The sequence below is a fragment of the Lissotriton vulgaris genome, chromosome 2_1, assembly GCF_964263255.1.
Source record: "Lissotriton vulgaris chromosome 2_1, aLisVul1.2, whole genome shotgun sequence".
Lineage (NCBI taxonomy): Eukaryota > Metazoa > Chordata > Amphibia > Caudata > Salamandridae > Lissotriton > Lissotriton vulgaris.
The window spans coordinates 503,537,348-503,554,617 of NC_141687.1; the positions used below are offsets into that span (position 1 = coordinate 503,537,348).

Below are 17,270 nucleotides of genomic sequence, written 5' to 3' on the forward strand. Positions count from 1 at the left end.
AGGCTTTTAATCTCGGGTTTAGGGGTTGGAGGTTTACCCATGCAAGGGGGCCAGAGTGAGTCTGTGAGGAGATGGGCTTGATTCCCCATCACCATGATCTCCGTCTTGTCGCTGTTAAGCTTTAAGTGGGATCTATCCATCCAGCTGACAATGTCAGTCAGGCAGGAGTAGAGGTCGATGTTGGGATTTTTTTGCTGAGTGAGGCAAACCACCAGCTGCGTATCGTCTGCGTATGTCAGGAGTTTTATCCCATGTGGGGTGACTATCTGTTCCAGGGGGGACATGTATACGTTGAAGAGTGTAGGGCTCAAAGAGGTGCCCTGTGGCACTCCACAACGTACAGGGGTCTCTTTAGATGAATAGTTGCCCTCTATGACCTGGAATGAGCGGTCTTGCAGAAATGATTTCAGCCAAGATAAGGCGAGGCCTGAAATCCCAAGATCGCTAAGTCGCTGGGCCAGGATCTGATGGTTGACCGTGTCGAAGGCCGTGCTTAGGTCCAGGAGGATCACTGCCACTGATCCTCCTGTGTCCATGATCTTCTTGGCCTCCTCGACTACCGTCCGCATCGTGGTTTCAGTGCCCTGACCCGGGCGGAAGCCTGTCTGTGAGGATTTGAGTAATTCGTTGGTCTCGAGATAGTTGGACAGCTGGGAGTTGATGAATTTTTCTGTTATCTTGCTGGTGCATGGGAGGAGGGAAATTGGCCTAAAGTTGGAGAGGTTGAGGGGGTCTAGATTCGGTTTTTTAAGTAGAGCCCTGACCTTCGCCTTCTTCCAGCTGGGACCCTCCGATGTCAGAACGAAGAGTCACGGTCCCCGGCTCCGCTACAGGCCCGTGCAGCTAGGCCCCAGGCTTCCCGAGCTTTAGTCGGTCAGCAGAGCCCGTCCGTCCTGTTCCGGCTCTCAGGTCCTCCACGACAGCAGTGATTCCCAGGAGGGGGCCCTCGTGCCGCTGGTAATCCCTCCCTCCGCTCTACCCAGTGACCGGTCCCAGGAGTCACCTACTCAGGCCCCGCAGAGAGTCCCTGTCGATGACCCACTTAGTTTGCAGCAGCGGCCTCCAGCCCACAAGCGTCTTATTCTGGACAGGGCCACTGCAACTAGGCCCACCTCGGATGTCCTATGGGTTGTCGCGCGGTTTGCCCCTGCAGCGTTTCTCGGCCTCCAAGCACTCCCAAGGAACCTCCGTATCGCTCAGCAGGCAGTCGTCCCCTGCACCCCAAGTATAGCTCAGGCTGTGGCACGGTAGGGCTCTTAGTTCAAGTAATACCCCCAATCGCCGCTGGTGTAGTAGTAGGGGTCAAGCATTGAAGGCCTCATTGCAGCTCAATCCATGTCCCGGGCGCCGCCATCTTGAAGTCAAGCAGCTGCAGTCGACCGGCCAAAAGATATTTGCTCAGGCCCCCTGTCCCTCGATACCTCCTCACCGCTGATGCCCCGTTAAGGTAGCTCCTGTCCGCGGCCAATGGCGCCCGCAGGCGGGGGTGCTTCCAGGACCTCCACGAGCCGCTGCCGTCACCCCCCTAGTCAGACGACTGTCATGCCAGAGGGGGCCGCCATTTTGGGGTTTAACGCAGCGGGTCCCCGTGCCGGGGAAATGTCCTCGTAGCTTGTCGCAGCCGTCTGCAGTGGTATCACAGTCAGCACCAATACGGGCCCGAGACGTTCCGACACGGTTTTCAGTGCCGGGGGCCCGTTTTAACTTCCAGGATTTATGGCTGCTGAGGTCGGCCGTGGAGGAGCCCCGAGGTCCGCTCCCGATCACATCCGCGCCTAAGCCACCCTGGGAAATATATTGATGATGCGCTCCAGGACACCAAAAAAGACACAGAGACTGCAAAATCCTTAGGGACTCTGCAGTACCGCAATGTCCCCTTCAGCGGGGCCAGAGGGCGAGGTAATGCCACATAAAGAAGAGGGTACCAGCAACAACGGTATTCCTCGTATGGATCAAATTTGCAATCTTACCGGCTGAGGTATAACCAGTGGCAAAATCAATCCTCTTCTTTCTCTAGATCGTCTAACAGAGGAAGACAAGGCCGCTAGGGGAGGGACTCCTCGAAGCATCAATAGCGGCTTGCTGGCTCTTACTACTTTCCATTCTCCTCCTGTAACAACAGTGGGAGGCAGAATATCACATTACCTCCATAACTGGCAAGAAATAACATCGGACCGTTGGGTGCTGAAGATCATTCAATGCGGCCAGACTCTGGAGTTTGTCCTAGCTCCACCTACCAAGCCCCCTCGCGCCACTGTGTCAAAACATCTCTGTCTTCTACAATTGGAAGTCCACCAAATGCTCCTCAAAGGAGCGATGGAACTGGTCCCTATGTTTCAGCGGCGAGAGCTTTTCCATTCCCGGTTCTTCCTGGTCCGGAAGACTTTAGAAAAGTGGCGCCCTATTCTAGATCTGAGAGAGCTCAACACCTATCTCAAAAATGCAATCATTTTGGATGTTTTTTCTGCAGAAAAACGTTCGTCTTCACAACTCATGGCCACATTGGATCTAGAGGATTCTTATTTTCACGTACCCGTACATCCAGCCCACAGGCGGTTTCTTCTCTTAACAGTAGCCAAGAGCCACTTTCAGTTCAAGGTCCTACCTTTTGGTCTCCGATCTGCTCCGCGGATCATCACAAAGGTGTTTGCTCCGGTAGCAATTTTTCTACGAAAAGAACAGTATCAGGTCTTCCCTTACCTGGACGACTGGTTGCTGAAGGCACCTTCCTAGCACGCAGCAAAAGAATCATTCATAGCATGCACATGCCTGTTCAACAATCTCAGACTAACTCGCAACACAGAAAAGTCATCTCTCTGTCCATCCAGAACAGCCAGATTTCTGGGAGCCATTCTGGACACGTCCATCAACAAAGCTTTTCCGACCCCGGAAAGGCAAGAAAAGCTAATGGCCATGGCCCGTCTGCTGTTAAAAAGACAGTCACTTTCAGTTTACCTTTACAAGTCCCTCCTAGGGTCCATTGCCTCCTGAATCACTCTGATCCCTCACTGCAGGTTGCGGATGTGTCCTCTCCAGGAGGAGTTGGACCTGCAGTGGTGCCAAGTCGACTGATCCTTCGACGACAAGATCTCAGTTACCGTGGACATGAGTGGCGCTGCATCATGGTGGACGAGTGAGGAAAACATTTCTCAGGGTCTTTCCTACAGACGCTTTGCTGGAGGGCTGGGGAGCAGTCTTGCAAGATCTTCATGTAAGCGGCCCTTGGCTACCCCAGCATCGTCTTCTACATATCAATCTGCTGGAGATCAGAGAGATTCGCCTGGCCTTGCAGGTTTTTCTTCTGCGAATAAAGCAGTCTGCAGTTCTAATACGTACAGACAATATGACGGTCGTGCATTATATACACAAGGAAGGCGACACCAGATCTCGACTTTTGTCACAAGAAGTCCAGACAATCTGGGAATTGGCAATTCAGCAGGGGCTATCACTCAAGCCGGAGCACCTTCCAGGCGTTCTCAAAAAGGCAGTGGACACGCTGAGCAGACTGAAATAGGTCAGCCACGAATGGGAACTCGACCCCTCCACTCTACAGAAGGTCTTTTGCTCATGGATCCATAGATCTTTCCCACACCGGAAAACAAGAAATGCCGATTTGACGCAAGCAGGCTTCACCATCCGGGATCGTTGGGGAATATGCTTTCGATGACCTGGTCAAGCGCATTTGTTTACGCTTTTTCCCCATTCCTCTGATCTCCAGGATTCTCAGGAAACTCAAAACGGAACCCTGCAAGATGATTCTGATAGCTCCTGCATTGGCCGATAGTTTTGGTTCACAGAACTGCACCTTCTCTCCCTGGACCTTCCACTTCCTTTGCAGCCGATTCCTTCGCTGCTGATGATGTCCCAGGGCCAAACCTGGCATCCGGATCCGCAAACTCTGCAGCTGTCGGCATGGCTCCAGACTAGCGAGAATTTCTTGGTTTGACCCTTTCAACAGAATGTAGAGACGTTCTCTCTCAGACACGAGAGGCCCAAGTACCAACAAGACATGCTAGTTGAAGTGGAAGCGTTTTTGCATTTGGTACCAGCAAAAGGGTGTCCATCCTTTTTAGTCTGAATCGCATGAAGTTCTTCCATACATTCTTTCATTGGCAAAATCAGGACTGGCTCACTCTTCCATTAAGGTGCATCTTGCAGCCATCTCTCACTTCAGACAGACATCTTCAGGTCTTTCCCTCTGGTCGCCACTGATAATTAAACAGTTTCTCAAGGGCCTTTTCAGAGTTTTTCCTCCAGTCAAGCCGTCTCCTCCTCTTTGGCATCTTAACTTGGACTTGGTTCTCGCCCAACTCATGAAGCCTCCCTTCAAACCTGTTCACCGGGCAGAGTTGTAATTCCTCTCCTGGAAGATAGCACTTCTGCTATCCTTGACTTCGGCTAGACAAGTGGGTGAATTGCAGGCTCTTATCATTCAGGAACCTTTTCACCAGTTCAAAAAGGGTACAGTGATAATGCGTACCAACCCAAAGTTCATATCGAAAGTGCCTTCAGACTTTCATTTGAATGAACCAGTTATACTTAAAACTTTTTTCCCTCAACCGGCTACTCTGGCAGAAAAGGCACTTAACTGACTGGACATTCAGAGGTGCTTAAAATTCTATCTCCCACGTACTAAGGACTTCAGGAAGTCTTCTCAACTATTTGTGTCCTTTAGTGACCCTAGTAAGGGCTTTCCCCTTTCCAAGCAAAGGATTGCTCATTGGATTACCAGGGCTATCCAGTATTGTCACAGAGCAGCAGGTAAGCCCCTGGAAAGTCGGATCCGTGCTCACTCCAGGAGGGCGATTTCTTCTTCGACAGCTCTCTTTGCCAGAGTTCCTATCTGGGAGATCTGCAGGGCGACGACCTGGAGCAGTACCCATACGTTTACGAGGCATTACTGCCTGGATGCTGCAACGCAGAGTGACACAGTAGTTGGGCAAGCAGTCCGGAGGAACCTCTTTCAGTAGTGGTGCTCAGCCTCTAGCTTCTTCAGTGTTGTGGTTACACAACAGCTACGAAAATCTGAGGTTCTGTGCTTTTCTCGCTAGGGTTCTAAGGAGTGAGGCTAATCTGATTGGTTGTTCATTTTTTTTGGTCTCTTTTACAAAAAGATGTGGATAGGTTGCAAAACAAGAATGGGCCTAGGCCCTATTTTGGTAATGGTTTCTATTGCTTTTTTATGTATACCGGGGACTCCCATTCCAACGACGGAGAATGATACAAGCATGGGAATCTATGAAAGTTTCCAATACTGGATAACCAAAGTTACAGGTAAGTAACTTTGTTCTTGTTTAACACCTTGGCTGCTAATGGTTTTCCCCTCCTGTGCTGGAAATTGAAATAGTCCATGGATCATGACGAGCTCAGCTCGTCATAAGCACAGCTCCACTGTGCCTCATGATGAGCTGAGCTCGTCATGAGCAGGGAAGGGGTTAAGGACCCTTCCCAATGGGATATGAACCAACCTTTTAGAGCCTAGAAGGTTGGAGATCCACCCCGCCCATGCATTCCGAGGTACCAGAGTTACCTATCCCAGAGAAGCCGGGTGCATAGGAGCGGAGTGGCGTCGGAAACCGCTGTCATTCTCAATGGGAGTCTTCAAAGAAATGCCACCGCAGGAAAGAAGAAAAGTTTCCAGTTTAACCCACAGGGGGGTTCTTGGAGGAAGAAACCTGAAAGCAGAGGGGACAGGGTCTGGGTTACTCAGGAGTGACCAAGGGCTCGATAGACGAATGCCCACTGTCATAGGGTGCTTCAGGTGCAATGAAGGAGACCTTGACTCTGCAGCCACTCGGACCAGGAGACGTCGAAGATAACCAGGAGCTGGATACAAGCTGTCCCACGAATGATGGCGAGTGCTGAGGGTTCGGTGTCTGGCGGGAGCAGCAACAAGCCTTGGCAGCTGCAACCCAAGAAGAAGGTCGAGGAAGGTCACGGTCTGGCCCGGCAAGGAGACTCGCCACAGCAAGGGGAGTCAGGGCAGGCCTGGAGCAACCAGGGGAGCCCAAGAAAATTAGTGTTGTCCTTCAAATGCAAGCCTCCAGCACTTTACACGCGCCCGCGTTAAAACGCCCCGTTTTGTTTCCCTCACGCGACTTAAATTCCACACACGCTTCTGCTTACTCCCTCGACCCCCGTATCTTTTTCCACTTCCCTAGATCACAACTCGAACCACTTCCCGCACTAACCATAGAGTGTACAGAGACCACGCACTCCCATTGATCGGCACTTAACCAGTAGTTTTCCCGTGTTCCCGCTACCCATATCCTGACCATGACCCGTCTTCCTTTCAGCACTCCGTGACAAAGGGCACCTCGCCCGAAATGCATTGGAGGAGTTCGCATTTATCTTCTACTCTAAAGGGATCAGAATCATATATTGGATTGATATGATGTTAATATCACCGAAAAAATCATCATGAAAACTATTGAATAATAAATAGTATTTGGACAACAACTTTTTGAATCATCATCATCATCATCATCATCATCATCATCATCATCATCTGGGGATGTATTAGCATTTTTATGCGTACACTACTAGTTCCTATGTCCTTCAAATGGACCCACAGGCTGAATCCACAGGAGTCGCGAGGGGACCTCTAGCAGTTTCACAAAGTCTTGGGGAACGCCAGCAAGCGTATGCAATTGCAAAAGTATGCTTTGCACAGGGGTTCAGGTTATGCGGTCTCTACGAGGGATACTGGCCTCAAACTTGGTGAGAGTGCAGTTCAACTTTAAGGAACCTAGGAACCCACATCCTGTGTTACTGGAGCCTCTGGAATCTGCAGGAGTGCAGGATCAGCAGACCGGTCAGTTGCGTTACGGTGCCTGCAAATGCAGGGGAGTGACTCCTTCTCCCAAAGGAGATACATCAGATGTCCTTGATGCTCAATAGGTCCTCCACAGAACCTGTATTGTGCATGGGCACAGACGATGCTTTGGATGGAGAGCAAGTTGATGTCGGGCTCATTCGTAATCCAGCGAAGTCCAGAGTGACCGGACGATTGAAGTTCAGTAGTTTCTTGATCAGAATCTTGTCCACGTCGAATCTAGGGTCCTACAGCCAGGTAAGACCTTTTGTACCAATGGGAGAGGGTTGGACAGATTCAGCGGACCCTCCCATTTGAGGATCCGGACCGTCTGGAGGATACTCCCATGTCCTTTGTCCAGTTTCGCGCCACAGCAGGAGCCAATGGCTCCCAGGACTGGTTTGAACTGGACTATGCACAGGGATGCTAAGTGTTCCCCTGATGCAGACTTTCAGGCACTTTGTTTGTGCCCCCAACCAGCCCCAATAAACTAAATCCTGTCTGGTAGGTGGTCACACTTCCTTGTGACAGGATGCCTAGTGTCCTGCCTTCCCCTGCTCGATCTTGGCTCAGCAGTAGGAGGGCAGAAATGTGTCCTTGGTCGGCAGCAACCATTTTTTGCTGCCCAGGTCGAGAAGGCTGGTACCGGAAAGACAAGTAACCCCACGAAGCTTGCTTCAGGAGGGTGGAACCATACCTCCCACACCAGTTACTGGTGTGTAGGTATGATTCCAAGGAGTTTAATACCAAACACAACATGTTTTATTGCAGCCGTTTTCGAGATCGCATTTTACGTGAGCATATAATGCCCCTCTACCTATATGTCGGGCTGCATCACCAACACCCCAGGCAAATGTTCTCCGAGGACTGCAGAGGGGCTCTGCTCATGCAGGGGCCCTCTCTCACGTAAAACTCAGCACCCTGCCATCAGGATTGTCGCGGCCTGATATAGGAGTGACTTATAAGTTTTAAGTGTAGTGACCTATAGATATAGTAAACCTATATCTAAAGAAAGTGGTGCATGCACTATCTTACGCAGGCTGCAAGGGCAGGCCTGTAGTTCCATTTTGCATGGCCTCTCATGGGTGGCATAATGCATGTTTCAGCCCATGGGAGACCTTTGGGGAACCTATGCCCTGGGTACATGGGTACCATATACTAGGGACTGACAAGGGTACACCAGTATCCAATCTGGAGTGTACCTAAGTACATGACATAACATTGTAGGGAGAAGGCAGATAGACTGGGGTCCTGATTAGCCGGATCCCAGTTGGACTAGTCAAAAACAGGGTAACATCAATCAAAAAGTGGGGGTAACCATAAGAAGCAGATCCTACTTTCCTGCAGTTGCTGAAAAAAATTAATGAACCAAAGCACACGATTAGGCATGAGCAGAATTGAAGATGAAGGCGAATGGGGCTTTTTTGAAGTGGTGCATGAAACGTCTTTTGCACCAAAATGTAGAGTAAAATCTTTAATACTTTAGATCTGCTTTGGGATTCTTCCAGGGTTTTCTTTAGTTCCATTGTTTTAATTACGACGGAATGATTTCGATTTTGGAAGTCTGTTTAATCTGCCACAAATATGGTGGAGATACCGGGCCACCAAACTCATGGTCCACCCACTTTATTTATGGTCGGGCAAACCAGCAATTTACCACCAGCATGATCCCCCCGCTGATTCCACCAGTGGAATTCTTACACCGGCTGCCCAACGGACCTCGATTTGTTGTTGTAAGTACATCAGACCGTCCACCCTATTCAGATGGGACTGTCTGATGTATTTTGTTTTCTCAGCAGGGCAGACAGAAAAAGCCTGGTGGCCCTGAAAAGAAACAGGACTCCCCTCATCCTGAAAGAATGTTCGTTTTTGTAAAACCAAAAAGTTTACTGAGCTGCTGCATGAAACATTGCGTCGGCCCAGCAAACATTCAGTGCCTTCAGACGAGCCACTGTAGTCTAGGCATAGAGATCTCTGCCAGACACTCATAGATCACATAATATGGCAGGCTGTAATCGGCCTGGGTAGCAAAGGTTATTATCTCCACTCACTTGTGGACGGCAGGCCACCCACCAAACTTTTAACCGGACCCAAATGTGTTGAAAGAAAAGATTGCCTTCACATGACTGATTGATTGTGCATATGTGTGTATATATAAAAACAAGCGACTATTATAAAAGTAATGTAGCCAGACATATACAGTTTAACATCTACAACTTAATCCTCAAATATTTTCACTGTCCTGATGATGACCTCTTAAGTCGTTGACAAGCTCAAAATATTGTTGATGCTGCAGCAGGCGATAAGGCCCCATAAAGTGAAGGAGGAGCTCTGGGTGTTAAACTTGTATTTGCCCAGCTACATTACTGTGATCTTAGTTGTTTGTTTCCAGTATATGAACTTGTATAATCACAGTTATTATTGAACTTCACTGGGGTGAAACACTTTTTTCATTGTGTTATGGGTTGCTTTTGATTCTTGTATATTTATGCGCCCACAACCTCCCTTAATTGCGCTTATTATGATTTCACATCACATATGACCCCAGTGTCGAGGTTTCATGATTCAGTTCAAGAATTCTTCTCCCTGTCTAGAGTTATTTCTGTCTATACTGGTACTTGTGCTGAATTTCTAATGTATCAAAATGCAAAGACGAAAACATGGACTTAATGAGTTATTGGCTAATGGAATTGGGGAAACCTTAGAGCTCTGGGTATTACATCACTAGTAAAATTATGTATGTAGCATATATATGTCTGTTGCACAAAGGATAGCATATTCAAGCATATGAATAGTATGTGGTTGCATAGGAAAACACTATTGGTCATTTCACTGGTGTTTAGGTTTTGATTCATCCCTTAAATACACATTTAGCTCTTTAATTGAAGCAATAAATATTTTCTTAAGCTTACTCTGCCCTATTTCTAAGAAAATGTGATCAGATTAGTAAAAGAAATCCTATCTCATTGAAAATTAATCTTGGAATGTATTAGTAGATTAAAGACAAAATAAATTCTGAAAGTTAATTTGTTAACAATTTTTACAGGTGCTGCCTTTAGTGCTGGATTGACAGGTGGAATAAGTACATCTGTTGCTGTATTTTGTCATGAGCTTCCTCATGAACTGGGTAGGTTCCTTTACATGAATACTAATTGCTTGTATTTGGTAAACAATTAATGAAATTAAAGTGGGTTAAGATAATGGTATTTGAAACAAACACATTGTAATATTAATGTACATCTGTTACAAATTGGGTCTCTGGTTGGCAGTGGTTTGCACACTGTCCAAGCAGGGACTCGCAATCTAGCCAGGGGAAGAAAGTTACACCCTCAGAATAACCAGTGCTCACACCCTTGGTAGCTTGGCAAGAGCAGTCATTATCCTCTGTGGAAATGTGCAAAGTATTTGTACACACACACAATATCACAGTAAAAATACCACAAAAGTACTCTACACAAAAATAGTCTGTATTTATCTCAAAACAATAGCAAAACGTCAAAAATCCAACATACACAAATCCAAATACAAATTCTCGAACAGTAAATGCAGTTATAGCGCTTAGAAACACAATAGCTGCAACTGCTGTTATAATGACATGGTTCACAGAGTTGAATTTCAAAATTCGGGGTGGACAGCAATGGAGTGGGGCCGTACATGGAGTAATACATACCTCAGTTACAGTACCTTGGAAACAATGACCAGTCAAAGATGTTGCGAAGCACCAGGGAGGTGAGGCATCGCTGGGGTGGTGCAGCATCTGTTCCTTACTGTCTGTGCTGGTTATTGGCATGTCTGCTCAGGACGTTGCAAGGTACAGCGGAGGTGATGCTGCATGGGCAGCATAACGTCGATTCCTCTGGCATTGGTGGGTCAATGAAGTGTTGAGAGCCAAGCTTGACGCAGATTTGCCGGTTTTTTCTTGTTGAACACAGTAGATTTATTTCCAAGGGTCCAGGAACAGGATTTGGCACCTTTTGGCAGAGTAGGGCTCTCAGCAGAAAAGCTCTGATGCTGCAGGGGAAGTCTTTGATGACCCTGACGCTTTGTACAGGAGGCAAGCTCAACTCAAGCCCTTGTAGAAACAGTGAAAGCAAAATATAGAAAGCAAAGCAAATTCTAGTCCTTTCACTCCCAGGACAGAAGCAGCAGCAGCAGGCCAGCACGGCTTAGCAAACAGGCAAGCCCTCCTGACAGCAACACAGCTCTTCTTCCAGGCAAAATGTCCTCAATCCAGAAGTGTTTGAGTGTAAGGTGTCCGAGGTCCAGTACTTATACCCATTTCAGCCTTTGAAGTAGGCAAGCTTCAAAGAAAGGTCTTTTTAGTGCACAGGACTCTGCCCTTCCTGGCCCTGACTCCAGACACACTACAGGGTAGTGGAGACTGCTTTCTGAGGGGACAGGCACAGCCCTATTCAGGTGCAAGTGTCAACTTCTCCAAGCACTCTAGCTCTGGAAGGCACATCAGCCTGGTGATGGGCCATCAGGATATGCAGGGCACATCTCAGCTTCCTATGTGTGTGACCGTCTAGAGTGAATCCACAAAGCCCAACTGTCATCCAACCCAGACCTATTCTAGGGACAAGAGGAGGCACTGAAAGGTTAAGGAAGAAAATGTTAACTTTCTTTTTTTTTTTTAAAAAAACCTTTATTGATAAACATGGACATACAATAGCAATCATACAGCCACATAGGGTCGGCTGGCAACATTTCCAACTATCATAGCAGGATGAGTGAGTACACAGCCCTTCAGCCGACAACCCTAGCGTCCGGCGGCAAATAAACAAACATGTCATGTCATACATTAAATTACAGGAGGAGTAAGGTCTTTGTTTTGTGTTTTTTGAAAACCAACCAACCAAAAATTAAGAAAATAAGTGCGGAGGCTAAACGCAAGGCTGATACACAAGTAATCCTTCTGGGGAGGGAGTACCACATCCACAACTGTTACATAGTAGCAAGTGAAGTTAAAAAGCTATCGGAAGAGCAGACTGGAGGGGAAAAGGGGAGGGAGAGCGAGCCAGCAATACATAGACTAAAATCCAGACTAGAAGGAACATCACGCTAAGGGGAGTGTAACACCTCCGGTGGAGGCACAAAGGGGGGAGTACACATTTCACCACAATACTGGTTCCACTGATTCCACACCCTCCCCCACTTCTTGGGCCTGCCCCGAGCAATGTAGACTGTTTTTTCACGGAACGTGCACCAGTCCATGTTTCTGGACCAGGCCGACAGACTGGGTGCCCTCGACGATGCCCACAATTGCGCAATGTCACGCTTAGCTATCATATTACCCAAGGTGGCCCACTGCGTCTGTGCTACATTATAATCATTGGGCTCCCACACATTTAATAGACACCTGCGGGCCTCAGGCAAAAGCGAAACACCCGTCACTTCGGCCATAACACCATGCACACAATTCCAATAAGACACCACCGCCGGACACTCCCACAAAATATGGAGGAATGTACCCACCATTCCACACCCGCGCTTACACAAGTCATCCGAAGCATACCCCATACGTAACAAGCGAGGACCCGTCATGTACACTCGGTGTAGGATTTTCAACTGCACCAATCTCAGACGGGCCGAGATTGCTACCTCCTTCGGGGAGGATATCGCCGCCTGCCAGTCCTCATCATCAAGTTCCAGTCCATCGCTGGTCCAAGCCGTACGGAGCTGTAGAAGGAGGTCCGCCCGATCATTTATCAGCTTTTTATATATTATTGAGATCGTACTGTCCAGGACATGGCCGTCGAGTACTCTGTCCTCCAGGGGTGAGGATTCTGGAACGAGCGTGCCGGCCGGAAAAACAGAGGAAAGAGCGTGTCGGACCTGTAGGTACCGAAAGTATTCTCGAGTGCTGAGTTTGTATTCAAGTTGCAGCTCTTCAAAAGACTTTATCTTGTCTTTCCGCCAAAGGTCCCACACCCTACTAATCCCAATGAGGTCCCATTTTTCGAAACCCTTGGTAGTCCACAAATTGCCTAACCTCTCGGCAGCGTAGAGTGGAGTCGCTCGAGTGAGAGTGTCCGACCAGCCCATAGCGACATTAGCGTTGTACCAGACCCGCACCGCAACTCTGGTGGGCCCCGTCAACGCAACATCAGACAGTTTGGAATAAAGCGCACTGTTATAGTCCCTGCCCGGCAGCAACCATTTGTCCATAGCAAATGCCGGGTTAGAGGCTGGACCATACATCGCATGATTAACTGAGCTCAGTTGTGAGGCCCAGTAATATCGTCTGATATCAGGTAACGCTATACCGCCATCATACCAAGGCAGCGTAAGCTTAGCCAAGGCAATCCGGGGACGTCCGGCCCACAGCAATTTTCTTTGTAGGCACTCGATCTCGTGGAAGTAGCTGGAAGGCACTAGATCCAGAGTGTTTTGAAGCGCATATAAAAAAATCTGGGGAGGGACATCATTTTGAATAAGGCTGCTCTGCCCACCAGGGACAGAGGCAGTCTGCTCCAAGCTTTCACGTCTGCTTTTAGGCACAGAAGTGGGGGGAGTAAGTTGCGCTGATACCTGACAGCCGAATCACGCGAAACATAGATACCTAAATACTTGAACCCGGTGGATGAAATTTGTATTGGGCAATTGCGCGGTACGAGTGGAGTATCGTCTGTGAGCGAGTAAACACAAGACTTACCCCAATTGATGACTAGACCAGAGTTCCTCCCAAAGGAATTAAGGATGTCAAACAATACCCCCAGAGATTTCCGAGGGGAGGTGAGGTAAAGGAGAATGTCGTCCGCATAAAGTGAGATGCGATCTTCAAAACCGGGAGTCCACCTGATACCCTTGAGGGACGGCTCCCATCGCAACCAGGCGGCCAAGGGATCCAAAGCCAAGGCAAAAAGCAGCGGAGAGAGAGGGTACCCCTGTCGTGTACCCCTCCCCAGAACAAAGGGAGCCGACACTCGACCGGTAACGACCACCTGGGCTAGGGGCTCCTCAAGAGTAGCCGGACCCATCCGATGAACACCGGTCCGAAGCTGAACTTCGCCAGAGCTGCCCATAGGTATGGCCATTCCAGTGTGTCAAATGCCATAGTGGCATCCAAAGAAACCAAAATGGCCGGTTCACGTAGCGTCTCCGCCCTCGCCAGCACGCCATGAAGACGGCGTAAATTCAACGTGGTGTTGCGGGCCGGAATAAAGCCAGACTGGTCCGGGTGCACCAGATCTCCGATCACTTTAATCAGACGGTTAGCTAACATTTTTGCCAAAATTTTAGGCTCCACATTAAGAAGTGATATAGGTCTATAGGAGGTACAGAATTCACTGGGTTTACCCTCTTTATGTAACACCACTATAGACGCTAAACGCTGGTCACAGGGAAGCTAACCCCTCTCCCTGGACTCCAAGAACATCGAGCGAAGATACGCCATATTGTCCGGACACAACTTGTACAGCTCGATGGGTATGCCGTTCGGGCCGGTGGCTTTTCCAGAGCGGATGGAGCGAATAGCGAGCGCTACTTCATCAGTGGAGAAATCCGCCTCCATTAGCTCTCTGTCAGATTCGGACAAGCAAGGCAAAGCGATATCCCTAAGCAAAAGATGGGAGTCTTCCTCCAGCCGGTCCGAGACCGGCGCATACACCATTCCGAAGTGGCAAGCGAATTCCTCCACGATCTCCAACGGATCCGTCACACGTACACCATCCACTCGCTCAACCACCGGTACCACTCGATTCAGTCTCTCCCTCTTATCCAGCCAAGCTATCAACTTCCCCGCCTTGTCGCCCACATCATACAAACGGCCCTGTTGCTCTCGACTCATGGCTTTCGCGGCATTCGTGACCAAGGCTTTATAATCTGACTGCTTCAGCTGCAAAACATGCACCTTTTCACGAGTGACTCCACACTCAAGATCTCTCTCCAAAGCCACAATATCAGACTCCAGCTGCTCAACCTCTCCATTGTGGCGCTTCTTAGAGCTGGCGACCAGCGATAGCGTCTGACCCCGTATTACAGTTTTAAAGGCCTCCCATAAAGACACAGACGAAGACGCCGATCCCACATTTTCAACGAAGTAGTGATCAATGACTTTGATCAATCCAGCCCTGGTCTCCGAAACACGGAGATGCCAGGGATTAATTGGGGCGACCCGGCCCTCTGCATCTAAATGGAGATCTATATGGATCCACTGCGGGGAGTGATCCGAGGTGCCTCTAGGCAAATGTCGGGCCTCTAGCACCGTTGTAGCCTGGGCTGCGGGCACAAGAATATAGTCAAGTCTAGCTAAGCTCCTGTGGGCCCCGGAGTGGAAGGTATATTGAGCCTGCCCTGGATGAAGCATCCGCCAACAATCCACCATACCAAACATTTCCAAGAAATCACCCAGGCAGGACTGCGATGGTGTAAGAGCCCTGGGAGGATGTCGATCCTCCAGGCCGTTAGCCACCGAATTGAAGTCCCCTCAAACCACCAGAATCCCCTCAGGAAGCCTCAACACCAGTTTCCCCAGGTCGGCAAATGTGGTGGCCTGCAAACCCGGGGGGACATATATCGAGAGGATGGCGACCGTTCTCCCCTCCCACCTACCAACAATGGCCGCATATCTTCCCCTATCGTCCAGTATCGTTTCATCAATCTCCAAGGGAAGGGAACTACGGATCATAACACCAGCCCCCCTAGAGCCCGAAGTGAATCCCGAGTGCGCCACCAACCGGTAGCCCCTCCGGTTCATTGCATGGAACGTGTTCCCCACCAAGTGTGTTTCTTGCAGTAATACAATGTCGGGGGAATAGCGTTTTACATATTGGAGTACAATTCCCCTCTTTATTTTGTCCCCCAAGCCGTTGACATTCCAACTCAAGACTCTCAGCCCCCTACCCCCCATCCTGAACAAAGTAGCCGGGTCCCCCAAACCCCACGAAGGAAACACAGATTTAGCCATACAACAGTATGTTGCCTCGAAAACAATGCAAACAGTAAAAGGAAAACCCCCCCTCCCCCAAAATACCCAGAACAACAACCCCCCACCCTGCACCCCTGCGATAAAACCAGAAAACCACCCCATTTGCAGTGTGCCTGTCGCCCTACCACAGAAAACTAATCTACAAGTAGAAAAGGAAGCACCCCCGGAGGAGGAAAAGTCCCGAACTCCCCACCGCCCCAGGGTTTGTCATTAAAAGTGTCATTGACCCAAAAAAGGATAACAATCCACTGCAGCACGGTACAATGGTAGCACACGCCGATGTCCCTACTCCTCCTGGTCCCGTTGGCTGCCTTCAGCACCTCTGGATTGTTCCGCATTGTCCCGTGGCAAAGCTAGTGTGTCCAACCAGTCACTGACCACCTCTGGCATATCAAAGAACAGCACCCGCTCATTATGTTCGATGCGCAATCGGGCGGGCAAAAGCATAGCATACTTCATGCCCAGGTCTCTTAGTCTCCGCTTCACCCCAGAAAATCCCAGTCTCTGCTTCTGCACCGATGGGGTAAAATCTGGGTAGAAATTGATGGACGCATTCTCGAACTTGGTGGGGCCGCTAGTCCTCGAGGCCTGCAAAATGGCGTCTCTGTCCCTATAGTTGAAGATCCTCGCAATGATGGGTCGCGGTGTAGCCCCCTGCTTGCGTCTGCCGCCCCGGATTCTGTGGGCACGCTCCACCGCAAAAAGGTTGCTCAACGAGTAAGTCCGTCGATTGATCGGCTGAGGACTCCGGAACTCCAACTATGCGGACATTATTGCGCCTAGCGCGACTTTCGAAATCCTCAAGCCGGTGGGCAAACTAGTCACTCGAGGTCCGAAGTGTCCGGATCTCAGTCTGGAGATTGAAGACGTCGGTGGTGAGACTGGCCGTTTTGACATCCAACGACTTGACTCTCTTGTTAGTCTTGGCCAAGTCCGCCCTAATCAAGCCTACATCCACCGCCACCATGTCGATCTTGGCCGCCAAGGTTTCATATTGTTGGCCCATGGATGACTGTATACTCGCAATGACGCCCATCACGTCTCGAAGAGTAGGCTCCTCCGACTCAGGGGGGCCACCACCAAGGTCCTCCTGGGTTTTGCCAGTCCCGCTAGGCGAGCCCTTGTTGCGCGCAATCTGTCCATAATGGTGGTCTGAGTTATGCCACCGCAAGTCGCGTTCTTGAGGGACCGCTTGTCACTACCAGACTTGCCCGCCATGGTGGGCTGCGCGCCCCTCAGGGGCTTTTGGGACCTGGTGAAAATTGCTCCCCACAAGGAAAAACAACGAGAAACTGAGGTGCAGGGCGCCGGTGAAGATCAGTCAAGCGAGTACGCTCACAGGCCAGCTTGATAACTAGGCAGCCACCTCCCAACCTTCTTAGCCAGGAAAAGCGAAACCGAAAGTAGATCCCGGGTAGTCGTCCCCTTCCACACGCCGTTGTTGTTCAACTACTTTCGGGGTGCTCCGAATGCCCAAGTCCCGGGACGAGCCACGGTGTAGGCCTTCAGGCTCAGGAAGGAGTAATT

General features: G+C 49.5%; 1 protein-coding gene across 6 annotated transcripts in view; it reads left to right on the forward strand.

Moving 5' to 3' along the window:
- The window catches only part of SLC39A10 (solute carrier family 39 member 10), a 457,169-nt gene that overhangs the window by 334,497 nt on the left and 105,402 nt on the right, over positions 1-17,270 (forward strand). For all 6 annotated transcript variants that reach the window (XM_086955403.1, XM_086955402.1, XM_086955399.1 and 3 more), the window contains one exon: positions 9,861-9,941. In XM_086955403.1, the coding sequence (XP_086811529.1) occupies positions 9,861-9,941 (81 nt within the window). The remainder of the gene's footprint in view (positions 1-9,860; positions 9,942-17,270) is intronic.